General features: G+C 49.6%; 5 protein-coding genes across 5 annotated transcripts; 1 reads left to right on the forward strand and 4 right to left on the reverse strand.

Annotated features, from left to right (window-relative positions):
• Window positions 1-292: 292 nt before the first annotated feature.
• On the reverse strand, window positions 293-3,268 carry RhiXN_11792 (Retrotransposable element Tf2 protein; the record flags this gene model as incomplete). Its single annotated transcript, XM_043331607.1, has 1 exon — window positions 293-3,268. One exon carries the CDS (start codon window positions 3,266-3,268, stop codon window positions 293-295), a length of 2,976 nt encoding a protein of 991 aa, XP_043185117.1.
• A 77-nt stretch (window positions 3,269-3,345) lies between these two features.
• Window positions 3,346-4,697, reverse strand: RhiXN_11793 (Retrotransposable element Tf2 protein; the record flags this gene model as incomplete). The annotated part of the gene is made up of 2 exons (XM_043331608.1): window positions 3,346-4,292; window positions 4,328-4,697. The coding sequence occupies 2 exons, from the start codon at window positions 4,695-4,697 to the stop codon at window positions 3,346-3,348; spliced, it is 1,317 nt and encodes a 438-aa protein (XP_043185118.1).
• A 1,085-nt stretch (window positions 4,698-5,782) lies between these two features.
• On the reverse strand, window positions 5,783-9,042 carry RhiXN_11794 (Retrotransposable element Tf2 protein; the record flags this gene model as incomplete). The annotated part of the gene is made up of 2 exons (XM_043331609.1): window positions 5,783-8,059; window positions 8,095-9,042. The coding sequence occupies 2 exons, from the start codon at window positions 9,040-9,042 to the stop codon at window positions 5,783-5,785; spliced, it is 3,225 nt and encodes a 1,074-aa protein (XP_043185119.1).
• Window positions 9,043-9,212: 170 nt separating this feature from the next.
• On the reverse strand, window positions 9,213-10,565 carry RhiXN_11795 (Retrotransposon gag protein; the record flags this gene model as incomplete). Its single annotated transcript, XM_043331610.1, has 2 exons — window positions 9,213-10,513; window positions 10,556-10,565. The coding sequence occupies 2 exons, from the start codon at window positions 10,563-10,565 to the stop codon at window positions 9,213-9,215; spliced, it is 1,311 nt and encodes a 436-aa protein (XP_043185120.1).
• A 2,560-nt stretch (window positions 10,566-13,125) lies between these two features.
• RhiXN_11796 (glutamate-cysteine ligase catalytic subunit) lies at window positions 13,126-15,598 on the forward strand (the record flags this gene model as incomplete). The annotated part of the gene is made up of 11 exons (XM_043331611.1): window positions 13,126-13,275; window positions 13,325-13,452; window positions 13,503-13,802; window positions 13,852-13,991; window positions 14,047-14,189; window positions 14,242-14,358; window positions 14,409-14,556; window positions 14,608-15,122; window positions 15,175-15,280; window positions 15,345-15,465; window positions 15,520-15,598. 11 exons carry the CDS (start codon window positions 13,126-13,128, stop codon window positions 15,596-15,598), a joined length of 1,947 nt encoding a protein of 648 aa, XP_043185121.1.
• Window positions 15,599-17,071: the final 1,473 nt, after the last annotated feature.

Here is a 17,071-nt window from a genome sequence, read left to right on the forward strand (position 1 = left end):
CTATTGTTCTCTTAGTTACCCATACCTTTGTAGTATGTCTTCCATTGTTCTCCTTTGTACTTTACAGTTCCCTTGTTCTGTATGATGTATATAATGAAGGGAGAGTTCTGGCATTCAGACCAGAACTTGACCTCCTGTCAATCTACTGACTACCCTCCCCACTCTCCTGCTCTATTCTAAGGGGTCTTGTGCCATATTTGGCAAGTAATCTCTCTATCTAAAGTGTTGGTTGCAGTCTTCTGCTTATCCCCAAAGCCAGCACTGCCTCTTTAGGCATTTATCCCATTCTTCATTAGTCAGACTCTGACAGTTTGGTTAGCTTTGGACTAAGGGTCTTTAGCTTCACATTTTTGGCGTCTAGCCAGGCTTCTTCCCCGATTTCAAACTCAAGTGGTTCTCCTACTTCTCCGGCCACCATGCGTGTCTTTGATTGCCGGAGTGCTGCCTCTATTTCCCGCCATTGTTCTTCCATCTGGGTTGCTAGATTGTCTGCCTCAGGGACGTCTGTTGGGACGTTACTTGGAGTCAAGGAAGGTTCCCAGCCGTATAGTGCCTTAAAGGGGGATTTGCCTGTTGAACTGTGTACTGCGTTGTTGTAGGCAAATTCTGCCATTGGTAACCACTTGACCCAGTCTTTCTGGTTTACCCCTGAGTATGCCCGTAAAAAGTGTTCGACCATGGGATTCACACGTTCTGTTTGCCCGTTGCTTTGAGGATGATAGGCCAAAGAGAAGTGGGGGTCTATTCCCAGGCGTTGGTACAGGGCCTTCAGGAATTTGTTATTAAACACCCATCCGCGGTCTGATACTGTCTTCTCAGGCATGCCGTAGCGTTTCCATACATGGCGTAGGAATAGGTCTGCTAACTCCGGGGCCTTGAGCTTCTTGGAACACTCTACTAGGATTACGTACTTGGTAAAACTATCCACAATGACCAGGATAGAATCACAATTTCCGTCTTTGGGCAGGTCTACTATCATGTTGTATGACACATGTTGCCACGGGTGTGATGAGAGTTCTAGAGGCTGAGGTGGGATCGACGTGTACTTGGGTTTCCAAATCCGTTGGCAGATTTCACATGAGTCAACGTGCCAGTATGTGTTGGCACGGATGCCAGGCCAGTAGTAAGTCCTGGATACTAACTCTAGAGTCCTCTGTCTGCCTGGGTGGCCCGCCAATGGGCTATCATGGAAGATTCTGAGCAAATCCGTCCTTAAGGTTCCTACATCCGGTACTACAATCCGTCCTTGGTAAAACAATAGGCCAGCCTCCATTTCATAATCCTTGAATGCGCGTTTAATGGAGGGTGGTGCCTTGGACTCATTTTGTAGGAACTGTAAGATCTCTTCCAAGGATTCATCCTGGTCTAGAGAGGCCTTGATCTGGTGTTGTAGCTCTTTTTTGGGAGTCACTAGGGCAACGTTGGCAAATACGGGGTCCGGGAGCATGGTTTGATCCGCAGGTGGAATGTCAGCATGATCAGCACGTTGTGAGAGGGCATCAGGTTTTCCTGACTGTTTCCCTGGGCGGTAGACTATCTGGAAATTGTATCCGGCAAGTAGTAAATGCCATTGTGCATGGCGTCGGTTGAATGTCCGGGATTCTTTCCAATATTCCAGGTTACAATGGTCCGTGAACACAGTGACTGGTTGTGGTGTTCCTTCCAAGAAGATGCACCAGTACTCAAAGGAGCGGATGATGGCTAGAAGCTCCTTGTTGTGCGTGTCATAGTTTTGCTTGGCCCCCTTGAATGACTCCGATAAGAAACCTAATGGGTGCAGGCGGCCGTCTTCTTGGCGTTGGCTGAGTATGGATCCCAAGGCTGCACCAGAGGCGTCTGTTTCCAAGAAATAAGGCTTGGAGGGATCAGCGTGACAAAGGACCGGGGCGTTGGTGATGGCATCCTTTAACCCTTGGAAGGCTTCTTGTTCCCTGGTGTCCCACTTCCACAGTGTGTCCTTTTTCACTAGGTTATGTAACGGCCTAGCCATGTGGCTAAAGTTGGCAACAAAACAACAAAGGAAGTTGGCAAATCCTAGAAACAATTGGACTTCTTTAACCTTAGTAGGTACCGGCCAGTCTTGTACCGCCTGGATTTTGAGCTTATCCAGGCTAAAACCCTTATCTGAGATGATGATCCCTAGGTATTCCACAGAGGTGACGTGGAACGTGCACTTGGATGCCTTGCAGAACAGTTGATTTTCCATTAGTTGCCTCAGAACCTCATGAACGTGTTGTGTATGCAATGCGTCATCCTTAGAGTATATCAGGATATCATCAAGGTAGATAATGACGCATACATCCAGTAAATCCTTGAATAGCTCGTTCATGAAATGCTGAAAGGCGGCAGGTGCGTTTGTTAAGCCAAAGGTCATAACCAGGGATTTGTAGAGGCCATACTTTGTTTGGAATGCGGTTTTCCATTTGTCACCTTCTTTTACCCGTACGTTGTTGTAACCCCAACGTAAGTCCAGCTTGGTGAAGACCTTGGCGCCGCAGAGCTGGGCCATGAGGTCGTCTGGACAAGGAAGCGGGTAGACGTTCTTTTTGGTACGGTTGTTAAGGCGGCGATAATCAACAACTAGACGGCGGGACCCATCCTTTTTGGGTACAAACATTACAGGGGAGCTGATAGAAGATTTACTGGGGCGGATCTTGCCTGCCTTGAGTTCATCCCTGAGCCAATCTTTGAGTGTGGTGGATTCGGCGTCAGTCATGCTATATAGCGGAGAGTTCAAGGGGCCTTCTTCTGTCAGTTCAATCCCAATGTCGTAATGCTGGTGTGGGGGAAGCTTGTTGAATTCCTCCTCTCCAAATACCTTGGCGTATTGATGGTATTTGGAAGGGACTCCTTCAAGGGGGTTCTGATCAGCTTCCTCCTCCTCAGCAATGGCTACATGTTCCGGTGGTGCATGGGGAAAGGAGAGGGTGCGTTGATTCCAATCGATCTCTGGATTATGGGCATCCAACCATTTCAATCCCAAGATGGCGGCGTGGGACCCTGTGTTGCAGATCAAGAAGGTCTTGGTCATACATTTGCCATCAAAGGAGAAGGTTAGGTTAGCCTTCTTCCAAATTTTGCCAGCCTGGGGGCTCAACCCATCAAGCATAGTCACGGTGCGGGGAGAAGGGAGGTCTATGAGTGGAAGGCGGAGTGATTCCGCAGTACGGGGGTGAAGGAAAGAAGAGGTGGCGCCTGAGTCTATCAGGACTTCTAAGGGTTCCGCTTTTTTCTCTGGTGTGATCAAAATGGTGAAGAGGGGTGACATTTTACTACTAGATATATTACAAAATTCAATACACAAGCCAGAGTCCTTGGGGTCCTTGCGCGCGGCAGCAGGTCCCCTTAGTCTTTTCCCGATTCTGGTCCAGACTCTTTGCCAATCTTGGCGGCTTCTTTCTTGACGCCTTCCTCCTTGGGTGTGGCTTTCCAGCCAGTGCGGCATTCTGCAAACTTGTGCCCTGATTTGCCGCACTTGATGCATAGGCCTTCAGCCCGGCGGCGGTTCCGTTCCTCCTCAGAGACAAAATTGGGATTGTTGGAGAGGCGCCCTGGTCTTGTGGCCTGTTGGCCGGTACTTGTCCCCCTGTTGGGGGTAGTGGCGGGGGCGCCAGGCTTATTGCCTCTTGGGTGACTGGCGCGTTCCTCTTGGAGGGCGTTGTCGATGACCAGAGCCGCGTTCTGCAGCTCAAGGAGTGTTGTGGGGCGCCGCTCTTGAGTAGCAATGAGGCGGCTGACCTCCCAATGGAGGCCACGTGCGAATTGCCCACAAAGGGCGGCGTTGTTCCAGTCTAGGTCCATGGCAATGGTCCTAAACTTTGTGATGTACTCAGCACAGCTTCCTGTCTGAGTGAGTTGTGTGATTTGCCGCTTGGCGGCTCGCGTGGCATTGGGGTTGCCAAATGCAGCCAAGAACTCCATCCTAAATTCATCAACTGTTTGGATAAGGGCCCTATGGGACCCGAGTTGATCAAGATGGGGGTGAGCCCAGGCTCCTGCTACGTCCTTCATATTCATTAGGAGGAACAACAGGACCTCCTGATCCGTGGGGAACATCCGTTGATTCAGACGTACCCATGCCAACATCCGTGTGAGCCATTGGCGGGCTTTGTTCCCTATCTTCCCCGTATAGGCGTCAGGGTGGTCCACCTTGACCAGGGCTTGATAAGTGGCTACAGGGGCCACTGGTTGTGGGACTTGGGGGGATTGGAGCCAGATAGGCGTAGGTGCAGGGGGAGTATGGACTTGCGGGGAGCTCGGACAGGCATTGGTTGTGCAAAGACGGGGGGAGCCTTTGTGGGGTTAGCCCGGGCAACAAGGGGCGCACTAGGCGCTGGAAGAGGGTCGGTTTTGGGTAGGGGCCTGGGCGTGGCCTCAATTGCTGGAGGTTTCCGGTCTTCTGGTGTGTGTGGGGTTCCACCCCTAGCCTCAATGCAAGTGAGGGCTTGGTTGACTGCTCCCATCCAGTCTTGGGCTTCTTTTGTGGCTTCTTTTTGCTCCTTGAGTTCCTGTTCAAGCCGGAGGACTTGGTTTTGCAATCCCAGGAGGAGGGAGATTGTGCGGCTGAGGGAGATTTCCCCATAGACCTTGGGTTCAAGGCTTGTTGGCTCATTGGTGGTTGCCGAAATAGCGGGTCCCAACTCTCCTTGATCAAGAGGGGACGGGGGACAAGCGGTGCTCCGGGAACGGGTTGCCATTTCATGGGGGTAGGAACGGCCTTGGTGAGAAGTAGTGCGCTGGGAGGCGCGGGAGGAAGCGCAAGAGGGAGTGCGGGAGGTAATGATGGGCGATGTGGGGGGAAGTGGGGGCTATGTAGCCAAGGGTGCCTATAACAGGACTTATGGGTTGCTTTTACTACTCAAACGCTAAACCTTTGTCTCAACCAACCTAGCGTTGGACAGTCCTTTCAACCAATCAGCAGCCGTGAGCGGGCGTGATGTGGAGCAGGTTTTCTGCAAGCGGGTGGATCGACTGTCTAAGGTCGCAGGTAGAGGGTGCAGTGACCGGGGGTATGCGGACGATTAAGGCCTGTCTGCCTTGTAGTAATTTGGTACTAGGTGGGACCAACGCTGGTTTGATTATTAACAGCAAAAGGCGAGTCCGATCACCTGATTTCCCTTGTACTAGTACAGGAGGCTCTCTTGTTTGTTGGATCTAAGTGGTTGGGGTACAGAACGGTTTGCAACCAACGTAAGGTCAATTACCTAGTGTCCTAGACGTCTGTAAGGACGTCAAGGAGGCGGGCGCTTGCGGCCGGGTAAGACTAAGTAAAAACCGCTTAAGGCGGTGGGCAAGCTACCTACAACAACAACCAACTATACTACAGCGACCAAGCCTGTAAGGGCAATGGTGAGCTAGCTAAGTACAACAAGGAAGTTGCTTAAGGCAACCTAAAACTAAGTAACTAAGTGTTTACTGGACCTAAGGTCCTCGTACAGTGGGTAGATGCAACAAGAGGTAATCAACCTGGGTGTTACCATGGTTGGTTGGCCTTCTTATATATTACAAGGGTGAACTAATTACAAATACAATATATGCAATACTATAACCAATAAGAACCCTGATCCGCAGTTGGCCTTACTCATGCATACGTGTCACTGACATGTCATAGTGATGTCATCAGGTGGAGGTGGCTACGTATGCTGAGGTAAGCGCGGATGGGGACATGGCTTGGCGCTTAGCGTATGATATAAGCGCCGAAGTCACGTGATTGAAAATGTTGTCCGTTAACCTTTGTTTAAATTCGAGAAAATGGGAATAAATTCCCTGGTATCAACTGTGTCTACAACACTGCCCCCCCTTTAAGGGCCTTGGCGGCGCCGAGGGCCTTCCTTTTCATTTCTTTTTCAAATTTTTCTAGGATTTTCTTGGCGTTTTTGAGGTTTTCCCTTGGTTCCCAGGTATTCTCCTCTGATCCATAGCCTTTCCATTTTACCCTAAAAAACCACTTCCTGTTCCTTTCTTCCATGTCTGTGATCCCTTCAACCTTGTATTCTTCTTCTCCATCCACGGTGACAGGTGGTGGCCGGTTCTTGAAGTTGCGCTTTTTGTCCCTTTTGACCTTTGACAGAAGACCCACGTAGAAAACATTGTGGATTCTCATTGTTGGCGGGAGTTCTAGGCGGTAAGCTCTGTCGGAGATTTTCTCGGTTACTCTGAAGGGGCCTAGGCGTTGTTTGGTTAGCTTTGGACTAAGGGTCTTTAGCTTCATGTTTTTGGCGTCTAGCCAGGCTTCTTCCCCAATTTCAAACTCAAGTGGTTCTCCTACTTCTCCGGCCACCATGCGTGACTTTGATTGCCGGAGTGCTGCCTCTATTTCCCGCCATTGTGCTTCCATCTGGGTTGCTAGATTGTGTGCCTCAGGGACATCTGTTGGGACGTTACTTGGAGTCAAGGAAGGTTCCCAACCGTATAGCGCTTTAAAGGGAGATCTGCCTGTTGAGCTATGTACCGCGTTGTTGTAGGCAAATTCCGCCATTGGTAACCACTTGACCCAGTCTTTCTGGTTTACCCCTGAGTAGGCCCGTAAAAAGTGTTTGACCGTGGGGTTCACACGTTCTGTTTGCCCGTTGCTTTGAGGATGATAGGCCGAAGAGAAGTGGGGGTCTATTCCCAGGCGTTGGTACAGGGCCTTCAGGAATTTGTTATTAAACACCCGTCCGCGGTCTGATACTGTCTTTTCAGGCATGCCATAGCGTTTCCATACGTGGCGTAAGAATAGGTCTGCTAACTCCGGGGCTTTGAGCTTCTTGGAACACTCTACTAGGATTACGTACTTGGTAAAACTATCCACAATGACCAGGATAGAATCACTATTTCTGTCTTTGGGCAGGTCTACTATCATGTCGTATGACACATGTTGCCACAGGCGTGATGGGAGTTCCAGAGGCTGAGGTGGGATAGACGCATACTTGGGTTTCCAAATCCGTTGGCAGATTTCACATGAGTCAACGTGCCAGTATGTGTCGGCACGGATGCCGGGCCAGTAGTAAGTCCTGGACACTAACTCTAGGGTCCTCTGTCTGCCTGGGTGGCCCGCCAATGGGCTATCGTGGAAGATTCTGAGCAAATCCGTTCTTAAGGTTCCTACATCCGGTACTACAATCCGTCCTTGGTAAAACAATAGGCCAGCCTCCATTTCATAATCCTTGAATGCGCGTTTAATGGAGGGTGGTGCCTTGGACTCATTTTGTAGGAACTGCAAGATCTCTTCCAAGGATTCATCCTGGTCTAGAGAAGTCTCGATCTGGCATTGTAGCTCTTTTTTGGGAGTTACTAGGGCAATGTTGGCGAATACGGGGTCCGGGAGCATGGTTTGATCCGCAGGTGGAATGTCAGTGTGGTCTGAATGGCGTGAAAGGGCGTCTGGTTTCCCTGATTGCTTCCCAGGTTGGTAGACAATCTGGAAATTGTACCTGGCTAGTAGCAGGTGCCATTGTGCATGGCAACGATTGAACGTTCTTGACTCCCTCCAATATTCTAGATTCCAATGGTCTGTGAAAACTGTGATGGGGTGGAGTGTCCCTTCCAAAAAGATGCGCCAATACTCAAACGATTGGATGATGGCCAGGAGTTCCTTGTTGTGGGTGTTGTAGTTTTGCTTGGCGCCTTTGAACAATTCAGACAAGAATCCTAGGGGGTGTAGACGGCCGTCTTCCTGTCGTTGACTGAGTATGGACCCTAGAGCTGCGCCGGAGGCATCCGTTTCTAAAAAGTAGGGTTTTGATGGGTCGGCGTGACAAAGAACTGGGGCGTTGGTGATAGCATCTTTCAATCCCTGGAAGGCTTCTTGTTCCTTGATGTCCCATTTCCACGGCGTGTCTTTCTTGACTAGGTTATGTAACGGCCTAGCCAGGTGGCTGAAGTTGGCGACAAAACAACAAAGGAAGTTGGCAAATCCTAGGAATGATTGGACTTCTTTGACTTTAGTTGGTACCAGCCATTCTTGTACTGCCTGGATTTTGAGCTTATCCAGACTGAAACCCTTATCTGAAACAATGATTCCCAGGTATTCCACAGAGGTAACGTGGAATGTACACTTCGATGCTTTGCAGAATAACTGGTTATCCATTAACGCTTCAGGACTTTGTGAACATGCTTTGTGTGGGACGCGTCATCTCTGGAGTAAATCAGGATGTCATCAAGGTAGATGATGACGCATACGTCCAGTAAGTCTTTGAACAGTTCATTCATGAAATGCTGGAAGGCGGCAGGGGCATTTGTCAGGCCAAAGGTCATGACCAGGGATTTGTAGAGACCGTACTTGGTTTGGAACGCTGTTTTCCATTTGTCACCTTCCTTAACGCGGACATTGTTGTAACCCCATCTCAGGTCTAGCTTGGTGAAGACCTTGGCGCCGCGGAGCTGGGCCATAAGGTCATCTGGACGGGGTAATGGATATACATTTTTTTTTGTCCGGTTGTTTGATCGGCAGTAGTTGACAACCAGTCGGCGGGAACCATCCTTTTTGGGAACAAACATTACGGGGGAACTAATTGATGATTTGCTGGGACGGATCTTCCCAGCCTTGAGCTCGTCCCTGAGCCAGTCCTTAAGTGTGACGGACTCGGCATTGGTCATGCTGTATAAGGGTGAGTTCAAGGGGCCTTCTTCCGTAAGTTCTATGCCAATATTGTAATGCCTGTGGGGGGGAAGCTTGTTGAATTCTTCTTCCCCAAATACCTTGGCATACTGGTGGTATTCAGGGGGTACTCCTTCAAGAGGGTTCTTATCAGCTTCCTCCTCCTTGGCAATAGCAGCGTGTTCCGGTGGTGTGTGGGGAAAGGAGAGTGTGCGTTGGTTCCAATTGATTTCCGGGTTATGGGCGTCTAGCCACTTCAATCCCAAGATGGTGGCATGGGACCCTGTATTGCAAATCAGGAAGGTCTTGGTTATTTGTTTGCCATCTAAGGAGAAGGTTAGAGTGGCCTTCTTCCAGATTTTACCAGCCTGGGGGCTTGACCCATTGAGCATTGTGACGGTGCGGGGTGTAGGGAGGTCAATGAGTGGAAGGCAGAGTGATTCCGCAGTGCAAGGGTGCATGAAGGAGGATGTGGCGCCTGAGTTGATCAGGACTTCTCATGGTTCCGCTCTTTTCTCTGGTTTGATTGGAATAGTGAACAGCGGTTGATTTCTATGTGAAGTAGATATATTACATAATTCCAAGACAAAACCAGAGTCCTTGGGGTCCTTGCGTGCGGCAGCAGGTACCCTTACTCTTTTCCTGATTGGTACTTGGAGTCTTTGCCAATCTTGGCAGTTTCCTTGGCTTTCCCCTTGTCCTCAATAGGGGTAGCCTTCCAGCCCGTGCGGCATTCCGCAAACTTGTGGCCCATTTTACCGCACTTGATGCAAGCGCCGGCGGCGCGGCGGCGGTTTTGTTCTTCTTCCAACACAAAGTTTGGGTTGTTGGAGAGTTTCTTAGAACCAGTGCTTGATTGGCCGGCACTTGTCCCCCTTGCGGGGTTAGATGGTCTGCTAGACTTATTATCCTTTGGCGGATGGCTAGCACGCTCCTCACGGAGGGCGTTATCAATGACAAGTGCTGCATTTTGCAGCTCTAGGAGGGTACGGGGGCGGTGTTTGCGGGTAGCAATTTGGCGGCTGACCTCCCAATGGAGGCCACGGGCAAACTGGCCTTGAAGGGCTGCGTCATTCCAGTCCAGTTCCATCGCCAAGGTCCTGAACTTTGTAATATAGTCCGCGCATGTGCCGGACTGGGTGAGGGTGGTAATTTTCCGCTCTGCGGCCCTTGTAGCGTCAGGGTCGCCAAATGCTGCCAAGAACTCCAATTTGAACCCTTCAACCGTTTGAATGATGGCCCAGTGTGAGCCAAGCTGGTCAAGGTGAGGGTGGGCCCAGGCCCCAGCGGTGTCCTTCATGTTCATCAAGAGGAAGGATAGAACCTCTTGGTTGGTGGGGAACATCCGCGAGTTGAGGCGGGTCCAGGCTAACATCCAAGTCAACCACTGTTTTGCTTTGCTCCCTATTTTGCCTGTGTAGGCGTCGGGGTGGTCAACCTTGACCGGAGCAGGATAGGCGGCGACTGGAGCCGGAGGTGGAGGGGCAGCTGTCCCAATCGGGGATTGGAGACGCGGAGATGGAGGGGGAGATGGGACTTGCGGGGGCACTGCTTGGACAGGAGTGGGTTGGGCAAAGGCGGGGAGCCCTCTAGACGGTTCGGGCCAGAATGAGACCCGACTAGTCAATCCAACAGGGTCAACTTTTGATAAGGGGCGTGGCGTTGCTTCCACAGCTGGGGGTTTTGTGTCTTCTGGGGTCCGGGGCCCATGGAGTTGGAGGCTTCTAAGCCCATCCTTGACAGTATCAACGGCTTGAGAGATGTTCTCAAGGTTGGTGCGGGCCTCAACCCCTGCTTCTTGGACTTCTTCCACTTTCCGCTCAAGGTGCTCAACTTGGCCAAGGAGGCCAAGGAGGAGGCTTGTAATTTGCTTGAGGGAAACTTCCCCAATTTCGACATAGGGGGTTGCCAAAAGTTGGGGTCCCAGCTCCCCTTGATTGATTGGGGAACGGGTTCAAGAGGCTGGCCAGGAACGGGTTGCCATGGTATGTGTTGGCAGGTAGGAGCGGCCAGCGTGAGAAGATGCACGGGACAAGGAGCGAGTGGGAGTGCGCGAGGTAATGGTGGGCGAGTGAGGGGGAGTGAGGGCTGTGTAGCCAGGGGTGCCTATATCAGGACTTATGAGCGCTTTGCTACGCAAACGCTAAACCTCTGCGTCAAACAACCTAGCGTTGGACAGTAAGTACCGCTAATTACAGCCGTGGGCAGGCGTAATGTAGGGCCTTGTTTCTGCAAGCGGGTGTATCTGCTGTCTGAGGTTGCTGGTAACAGGTGCGGCAACTGTGGGTATGCGGATGATTAGAACCCGTCTGCCTTATAGCAATTTGGTACTAGGTGGAGCTGACGCTGGTTTGATTATTAACAGCAAAAGGCGAGCTTGATCACCTGTTTTCCCTTGTGCTAGTACAGGGGGTCTTCTTGTTTGTTGTAGCTAAGTGGGTGTGTTTGGTGGGCACAGTTTGAAACCAACTTAAGGTCAATTACCTAGTGTCCTAGACGTCTGTAAGGACGTCAAGGGTGCGGGCGCTTGTGGCCGTGTGACTAGTACAGAAACCGCTTAAGGCGGCGACGGGGTACCCTACAACAACAAACTACTATCTACAATGACCACACGCTATAAGGCGGCGGCAAGCTACGTATGTACAGCAAGGACAACGCTTAAGGCGTGTAACTAAGTGTTTTTACCGGGCTGTAAGGCCCTTGTACAGTGTAGGATGTGACAAGAGGTAATCAACCTGGGTGTTACCATGGTCGGTTGGCCTCCTTATATATTACAAGGGTGAACTAATTACAAATACAATATATGCAATACCATAACCAATAAGAACCCCGATCCGCAGTTGGCCTTACTCATGCATACGTGTCACTGACGTGTCATAGTGATGTCATCAGGTGGAGGTGGCTACGTATGCTGAGGTAAGCGCAGATGGGGACGTGGCTTGGCGCTTAGCGTATGATATAAGCGCCGAAGTCACGTGATCGAAAATGTTGTCCGTTAACCTTTGTTTAAATTCGAGAAAATGGGAATAAATTCCCTGGTATCAACTGTGTCTACAACAGATCTCCTTTGGGACTTGGTGGTAAGGGTAACCTATAATTTTTGCGCTGCCGCTTGTATACAAATGTTGATATAGCACAGAAAATCAAAGAGACCACAACTGGCAGGGTGATTGCCATATTGCGCAGCTGAAGTGAGACCCAGAGGGATAAGTACGCTCAATACAGATAGCACATGGTTGAGTATTAAAATAGCCACTCATTCTGAACAATTTGGCCAGATGTCCAAATTGGCATCCACAATAGGAAAGGTTCCTAGAACATTAAATTTGATTGGGTGGCGTGAGCCAATGCGCGCCTATGTCCTGAACGCAGCCCCAATTACCACCAGTGAAACTATCTTTTGACTAAGAGAAATTTGGTAAATTGATATCCTGCCTTTGGGGACGTGACCTTCCAGGCACAGCCATCAAAAATCGATCCATAATTGGTCAATTCAAAACTAAGACGGATGTAACAACCAACTATGTTTTTACTTTCCACGGTTAAACAACAAGTATTTGTGTATTGCCTATAACCATAAATATCATACGCCATGGAACAGAATAGGAAGTACCATCAACCAGTCTCTTGCTATGCATGTGGACCACTGCCTTGAATGGATGCTTTTGATTGAGGTCTGAGCTCATGCGTGTAAAGCATACTATCTAGTTTTCTGGGGGGGAAGTTATCTGATTTTCCTAAGGTGCGGCATGGGGCTCACTGACTAAGTTTGCACTATCAATAACCTTGATACGTGAATAATCCCCACACAGAGTGTCTGGCAAACAATAATGCAACCCCTGAATGCTTCACCGTCAAACGGACTCAGTAACTATTCGACCGCACCTTGAACCAACAAGTATGAAGGATTTGGCGTTCAAGTTGGTTCCAAAACGGATGGAATTCGCTTGCTCGACGAAATTTGAATATCTATTCGATTGAGTCGTCCCCCCTGGGTGCCTGACAATATAAACCATTTGTGGCTTAGCCGGCAATGGTTGACCGCTTGAATGGGCATTTCGAGTTGTTATTGGACTGGAACAGTTTGTGGTATTCGTCAAAGGACCCATGTGTTAGGGCAACTTGGTTGAGTTTGGCACTGGTGGGCCTGCGGACGCATGTGGAGCATTCCTAAGAACCAACACCTAGATCGACGTCCCAGGCCTCTAACGATCTCCGCTTTGATCCGGGTATCGATATCATTCATTGAACCTTGAGGCACGTGAGATGACGTCATATGCCAAGCTCATCTGGTAAGCGTATGACATTTTATGTACATCCGCGATGTTCTCGACGTCTATACAAGGAGACAGACGAATGAATCCCTTGTGCAAAGCCTAGGACCCGAACAAAGCCCCACTAGCGCATTCGTACTGCTATGTCGTCATCTCACTGTTAGGCGGGACCTTGCCGCCCTACATATAATTTAGGATGGCCCACCATCTGCAACTCGAACTATTCCAGGTCACCCAGCACACTATATCGCTTGCTTGCCTTGAGCCAACATGGGACTTGCAGTTGTCGGTACCCCTCTGGATTGGGAAGAAACCCAAAAGCACGCAGATTACATACGCGAGCACGGCATCACACAATTTCTGAACATTTGGCGAAAACAGCAAAATCGAAAAGATTATCCATTCCTCTGGGGAGACGAGGTATGAAATCGTCCATCACCAGTGTCGTCTGTACTGATTGGTCATTCAGATTGAATCTATGGTCATCTCTTACGACGAGGAGAATCGAGATGCTCGATTATCATTGCGTCAGAGTGAGATTTTGCCAAAGATCCAAGCTTGCGAAAGTCGCCTTCGGGAGATGTTTCATAGTAATGCGTAAGCTAAACATAGTGACTCCAATGCCGGCGCTAACAGGTTTCCCCCAGCGGTTCCGTCCCCGAGTTCCAGCCAGAGTGCAATCGCTATATGTTGGAGTCCGCTCCTGGATCACCGTACAACGGTAGCGTTGATAGCCTACTATCAGTCGAGAAAGATATGCGAAACCGACGCAAACTCGCCAAGGCGTATCTGCTGCCAAGTGAATCCCTCGTGACGTTGACTTCATTCCCCAGACTTGGTGTTCGAGAACCGTTTACACATCACCCTGAAACTGACCCTGTGCATGCGGCGACAAGCGAAAGTTTGTTTCTATCGGGTGACATCACCAGTCCTAATGCCCGTTTCCCGTAAGTGCGTTTGAGCACGGGCTCCTGGCGTTTACTCATTGGCACTTAGATCTTTGATTGCTAATATGAAGAGCCGACGAGGGGCCAAAGTTGCAGCCAATATTCCCATATACTTTGACACCAACACACCCAGGCCGTTTGTGGATCCCACCATTCCTTGGGAGACAGGCATTTCTCCAGAAGATCACGGTCAGTTGCCATTGTCTTCCAGTAATAAGCTCGAACTAACCAAATTGAATCCCAGGGGCAATCAAGCAAGACCATATCTACTTGGATACAACCACATTTGGTGCCGGTTGTTGCTGCTTGCAAGTTACTCTCCAGGCCCGTGATGTAGACGAGGCTCGTGTCGTTTATGATGCTCTGGTACCAGTCGCTCCCATTATGGTATGTCTAATCTGATGTCACCAATAGCGTCGTGAGTTTAATTCTTCGACAGATGGCGTTGACCGCTTCCTCCCCGGCGTATCGTGGGTATCTTGCAGATGTCGACTGCCGGTGGGACATTCTTGAAGAATCATGCGACGATCGGACAGAGGAGGAGAAAGGATTAAAAGTAAGATTTACATTATTTATTGTCTATTATACTGATAATATTCTACATAGCCCCTCAAGGAAGGCCAGCATCGGATACCCAAGTCTCGATGGAGTAGTGTGGATATGTACTTGTCTGAGAATGCGGAAAACCGGCCCGAGTATAATGATATCCCCATACCTTTCCACGAAGGTGTCTACCGACGCTTGCGTGATAACAGTGAGTGACCTTCGCCCTCCGATTGGATGTTTCAATGAGTCTATTTCCTAGACGTGGATGACCTACTGGCAAAGCTCCTCGCTCACCTGTTCGTCCGCGACCCACTCCTAGTTCTCCCCGAAAAGCTCGAACAGGACGATGAAACATCCACAGAGCACTTCGAGTCATTCCAGTCCACAAACTGGCAGTCTCTCCGACTCAAGCCGCCGTCACAAACCGGCGAGTGCGGCTGGCGTATAGAGTTCCGAACGATGGAAGTCCAGCCGACAGACTTCGAGAACGCTGCGATGGCACTTTTTGTCGTCTTACTTTCGCGCGCGATCTTGAGCTTTGGTCTCAACTTGTACCTTCCGATCAGCAAGGTGGACGAGAACATGAAGCGGGCGCAGCGGAGAGATGCTGTGCGAGGGGAAGGGTTCTGGTTTAGGAAGCGTGTAGGAACTATCACCCGCAATTCATCGAACGGGGATAGTAATGGTCGCGAACGTGTAATTGGAGATGGACTTCAGGGTGCTGCGGAAGATGAATGCGAGGAGATGACTATCAACGAGATCATCAATGGAAAGGTTTGTCTGGGCATTTGTGTGTCATATAGACCGACTACTAACCCATCAGTAGGGATCTTATCTCGGACTGTTTGGGATTGTCGACGCATACATCGAGTCTCTGGATGTGGATGCGACTCGGAAACTCAAGCTGAGAAAATACATCGAGTTAGTTCGGCGTCGAGCAGAGGGCGAGTAGCTACAGCATATCTCGAAGAGCTTGACTCTTACCGGGGCTGATAGGCTCGCTTCAAACGCCGGCAACCTGGATGCGAAACTTCGTTCGCTCTCACCCTGCATACAAGCATGACTCGGTCGTGTCTCGCGAGGTCAACTACGATCTAATGAAGGCGATCGACGAAATGTGAGCTGTTTGTTCTGGCCCTTTATTTGTTTGGCTAATTAAACGTCCTGGTAGTGAACGAGGAGAGCGACATGCTCCGGAACTTTTGCCCTCGGGTTACGTTGGATCGAAGTATGATGAGCCTGATCAATAACTTGCGGCTTCCGAGAACTCTCATAAATGGTATCCCATTAATCCCAACCTATGTACATCCGTTAAGGCTTCACTACCACCATGTCAATACCAATTTATCTTGAATTATAATACGGTCACCCCAAAAGGTATTGCACGCGTGACTGGTTTCACGGTTCAGGCGCTCTTGCTGGTAATCACATGCGCGGATCGCCTACACTGGGAGGAGAGCCCCATCTTGGATACCATCAGATGCGCCCCAGATGTATCCAATTGCACGTCTTGATACATCTGGACATCACGTGCCATCTTGCATACATCTTGAACACTCGCAGATGGACCTTAAATGTAATATAGTGGGCCATGTAAATGGAATAAAATATCATACCCCCCTAAGCTTGCCAGCTACCGCCACGAGACCTTAGGACGCTTGTTACGTGGCCAACTCATGAATACCTTCAACCTGAGAAATGGTATGAATTGATTGCTCCCAGTCTACCTCTTATCGGCGCTCTTCATTAGCCTGCCGATTATGCTAAACTTTGCGAACATTGTTACGAAGTGTAGTGCGCACGGACCCCTGAGGGGTTTAAGATGCCAAAATATTCAGCATGGCGCCAGCACCAATTACGCGAACAAAGCTGTTGGTCTCAGCAAAAACGGCTAGCAAGGCAGGTCGTACTACCGCTAGTAGCTCCAGAATCGAGAGTAGAGGGCTCGAGACCGGGTGAGTGTTTATGACAAGACAAAGGGGCCCCGAATGTACTACTAATGAGTATGCTCTGATAATTGACTATTATTATTGCAGGTTATGTGGCTTTGGTGGAAACAAATGCGTTCATTGATTCCTTCAACACGCGAAATCAATTGAGCAAGCCCCACCGTCATTGCGGGATTCGTAGTTCAACTTTCCAAGGGAGTTTGGGGGTTTTGCTGCGGACCAGAGGTTGCACGACTAGCCGTTGGAGGAGCAGGTGGGTTCTGTGCATTCATTTTGTCGGCTGAAGGCAATTTCGAGTTGACTACACTTATACAGATTGTTTTATACCCCCAACTGCGTAAAATTAATCGCTCCGGCACCTCAAAAATTGACAAGAGTCGGCTTGCAAGCCTAACTATCGCCTATGGGGGCGTAGAAGGGAGCAAAAAGGTACGCACCAATTTTCAATATTCATCGTTCATTGTCACTACGGTTTCAAAAATCACAGTCAACGGGAGCGGTCGCTTCATCGCAAGCACCAGACACGGGCTGATATTAAATATTATGCTGATTCGATAATGAGGGGGACGGATCTGAGATAATGTACATATAATCACTCAATATACGACATACTTATGGTCCAATGAATAGTACGGATAATTGCACAATGAATCGTATGACGACAAGAGCCCAGCGCTATTTCACATCTGCTTCACGTGCGTATCAAGATCCACCAACCAGATGCGTCAAAAGGTTGAATCTGAGTCACATCTTGAGAAATCACAGGATTTATCA

This window comes from Rhizoctonia solani, chromosome 12 (assembly GCF_016906535.1).
Source record: "Rhizoctonia solani chromosome 12, complete sequence".
NCBI lineage: Eukaryota > Fungi > Basidiomycota > Agaricomycetes > Cantharellales > Ceratobasidiaceae > Rhizoctonia > Rhizoctonia solani.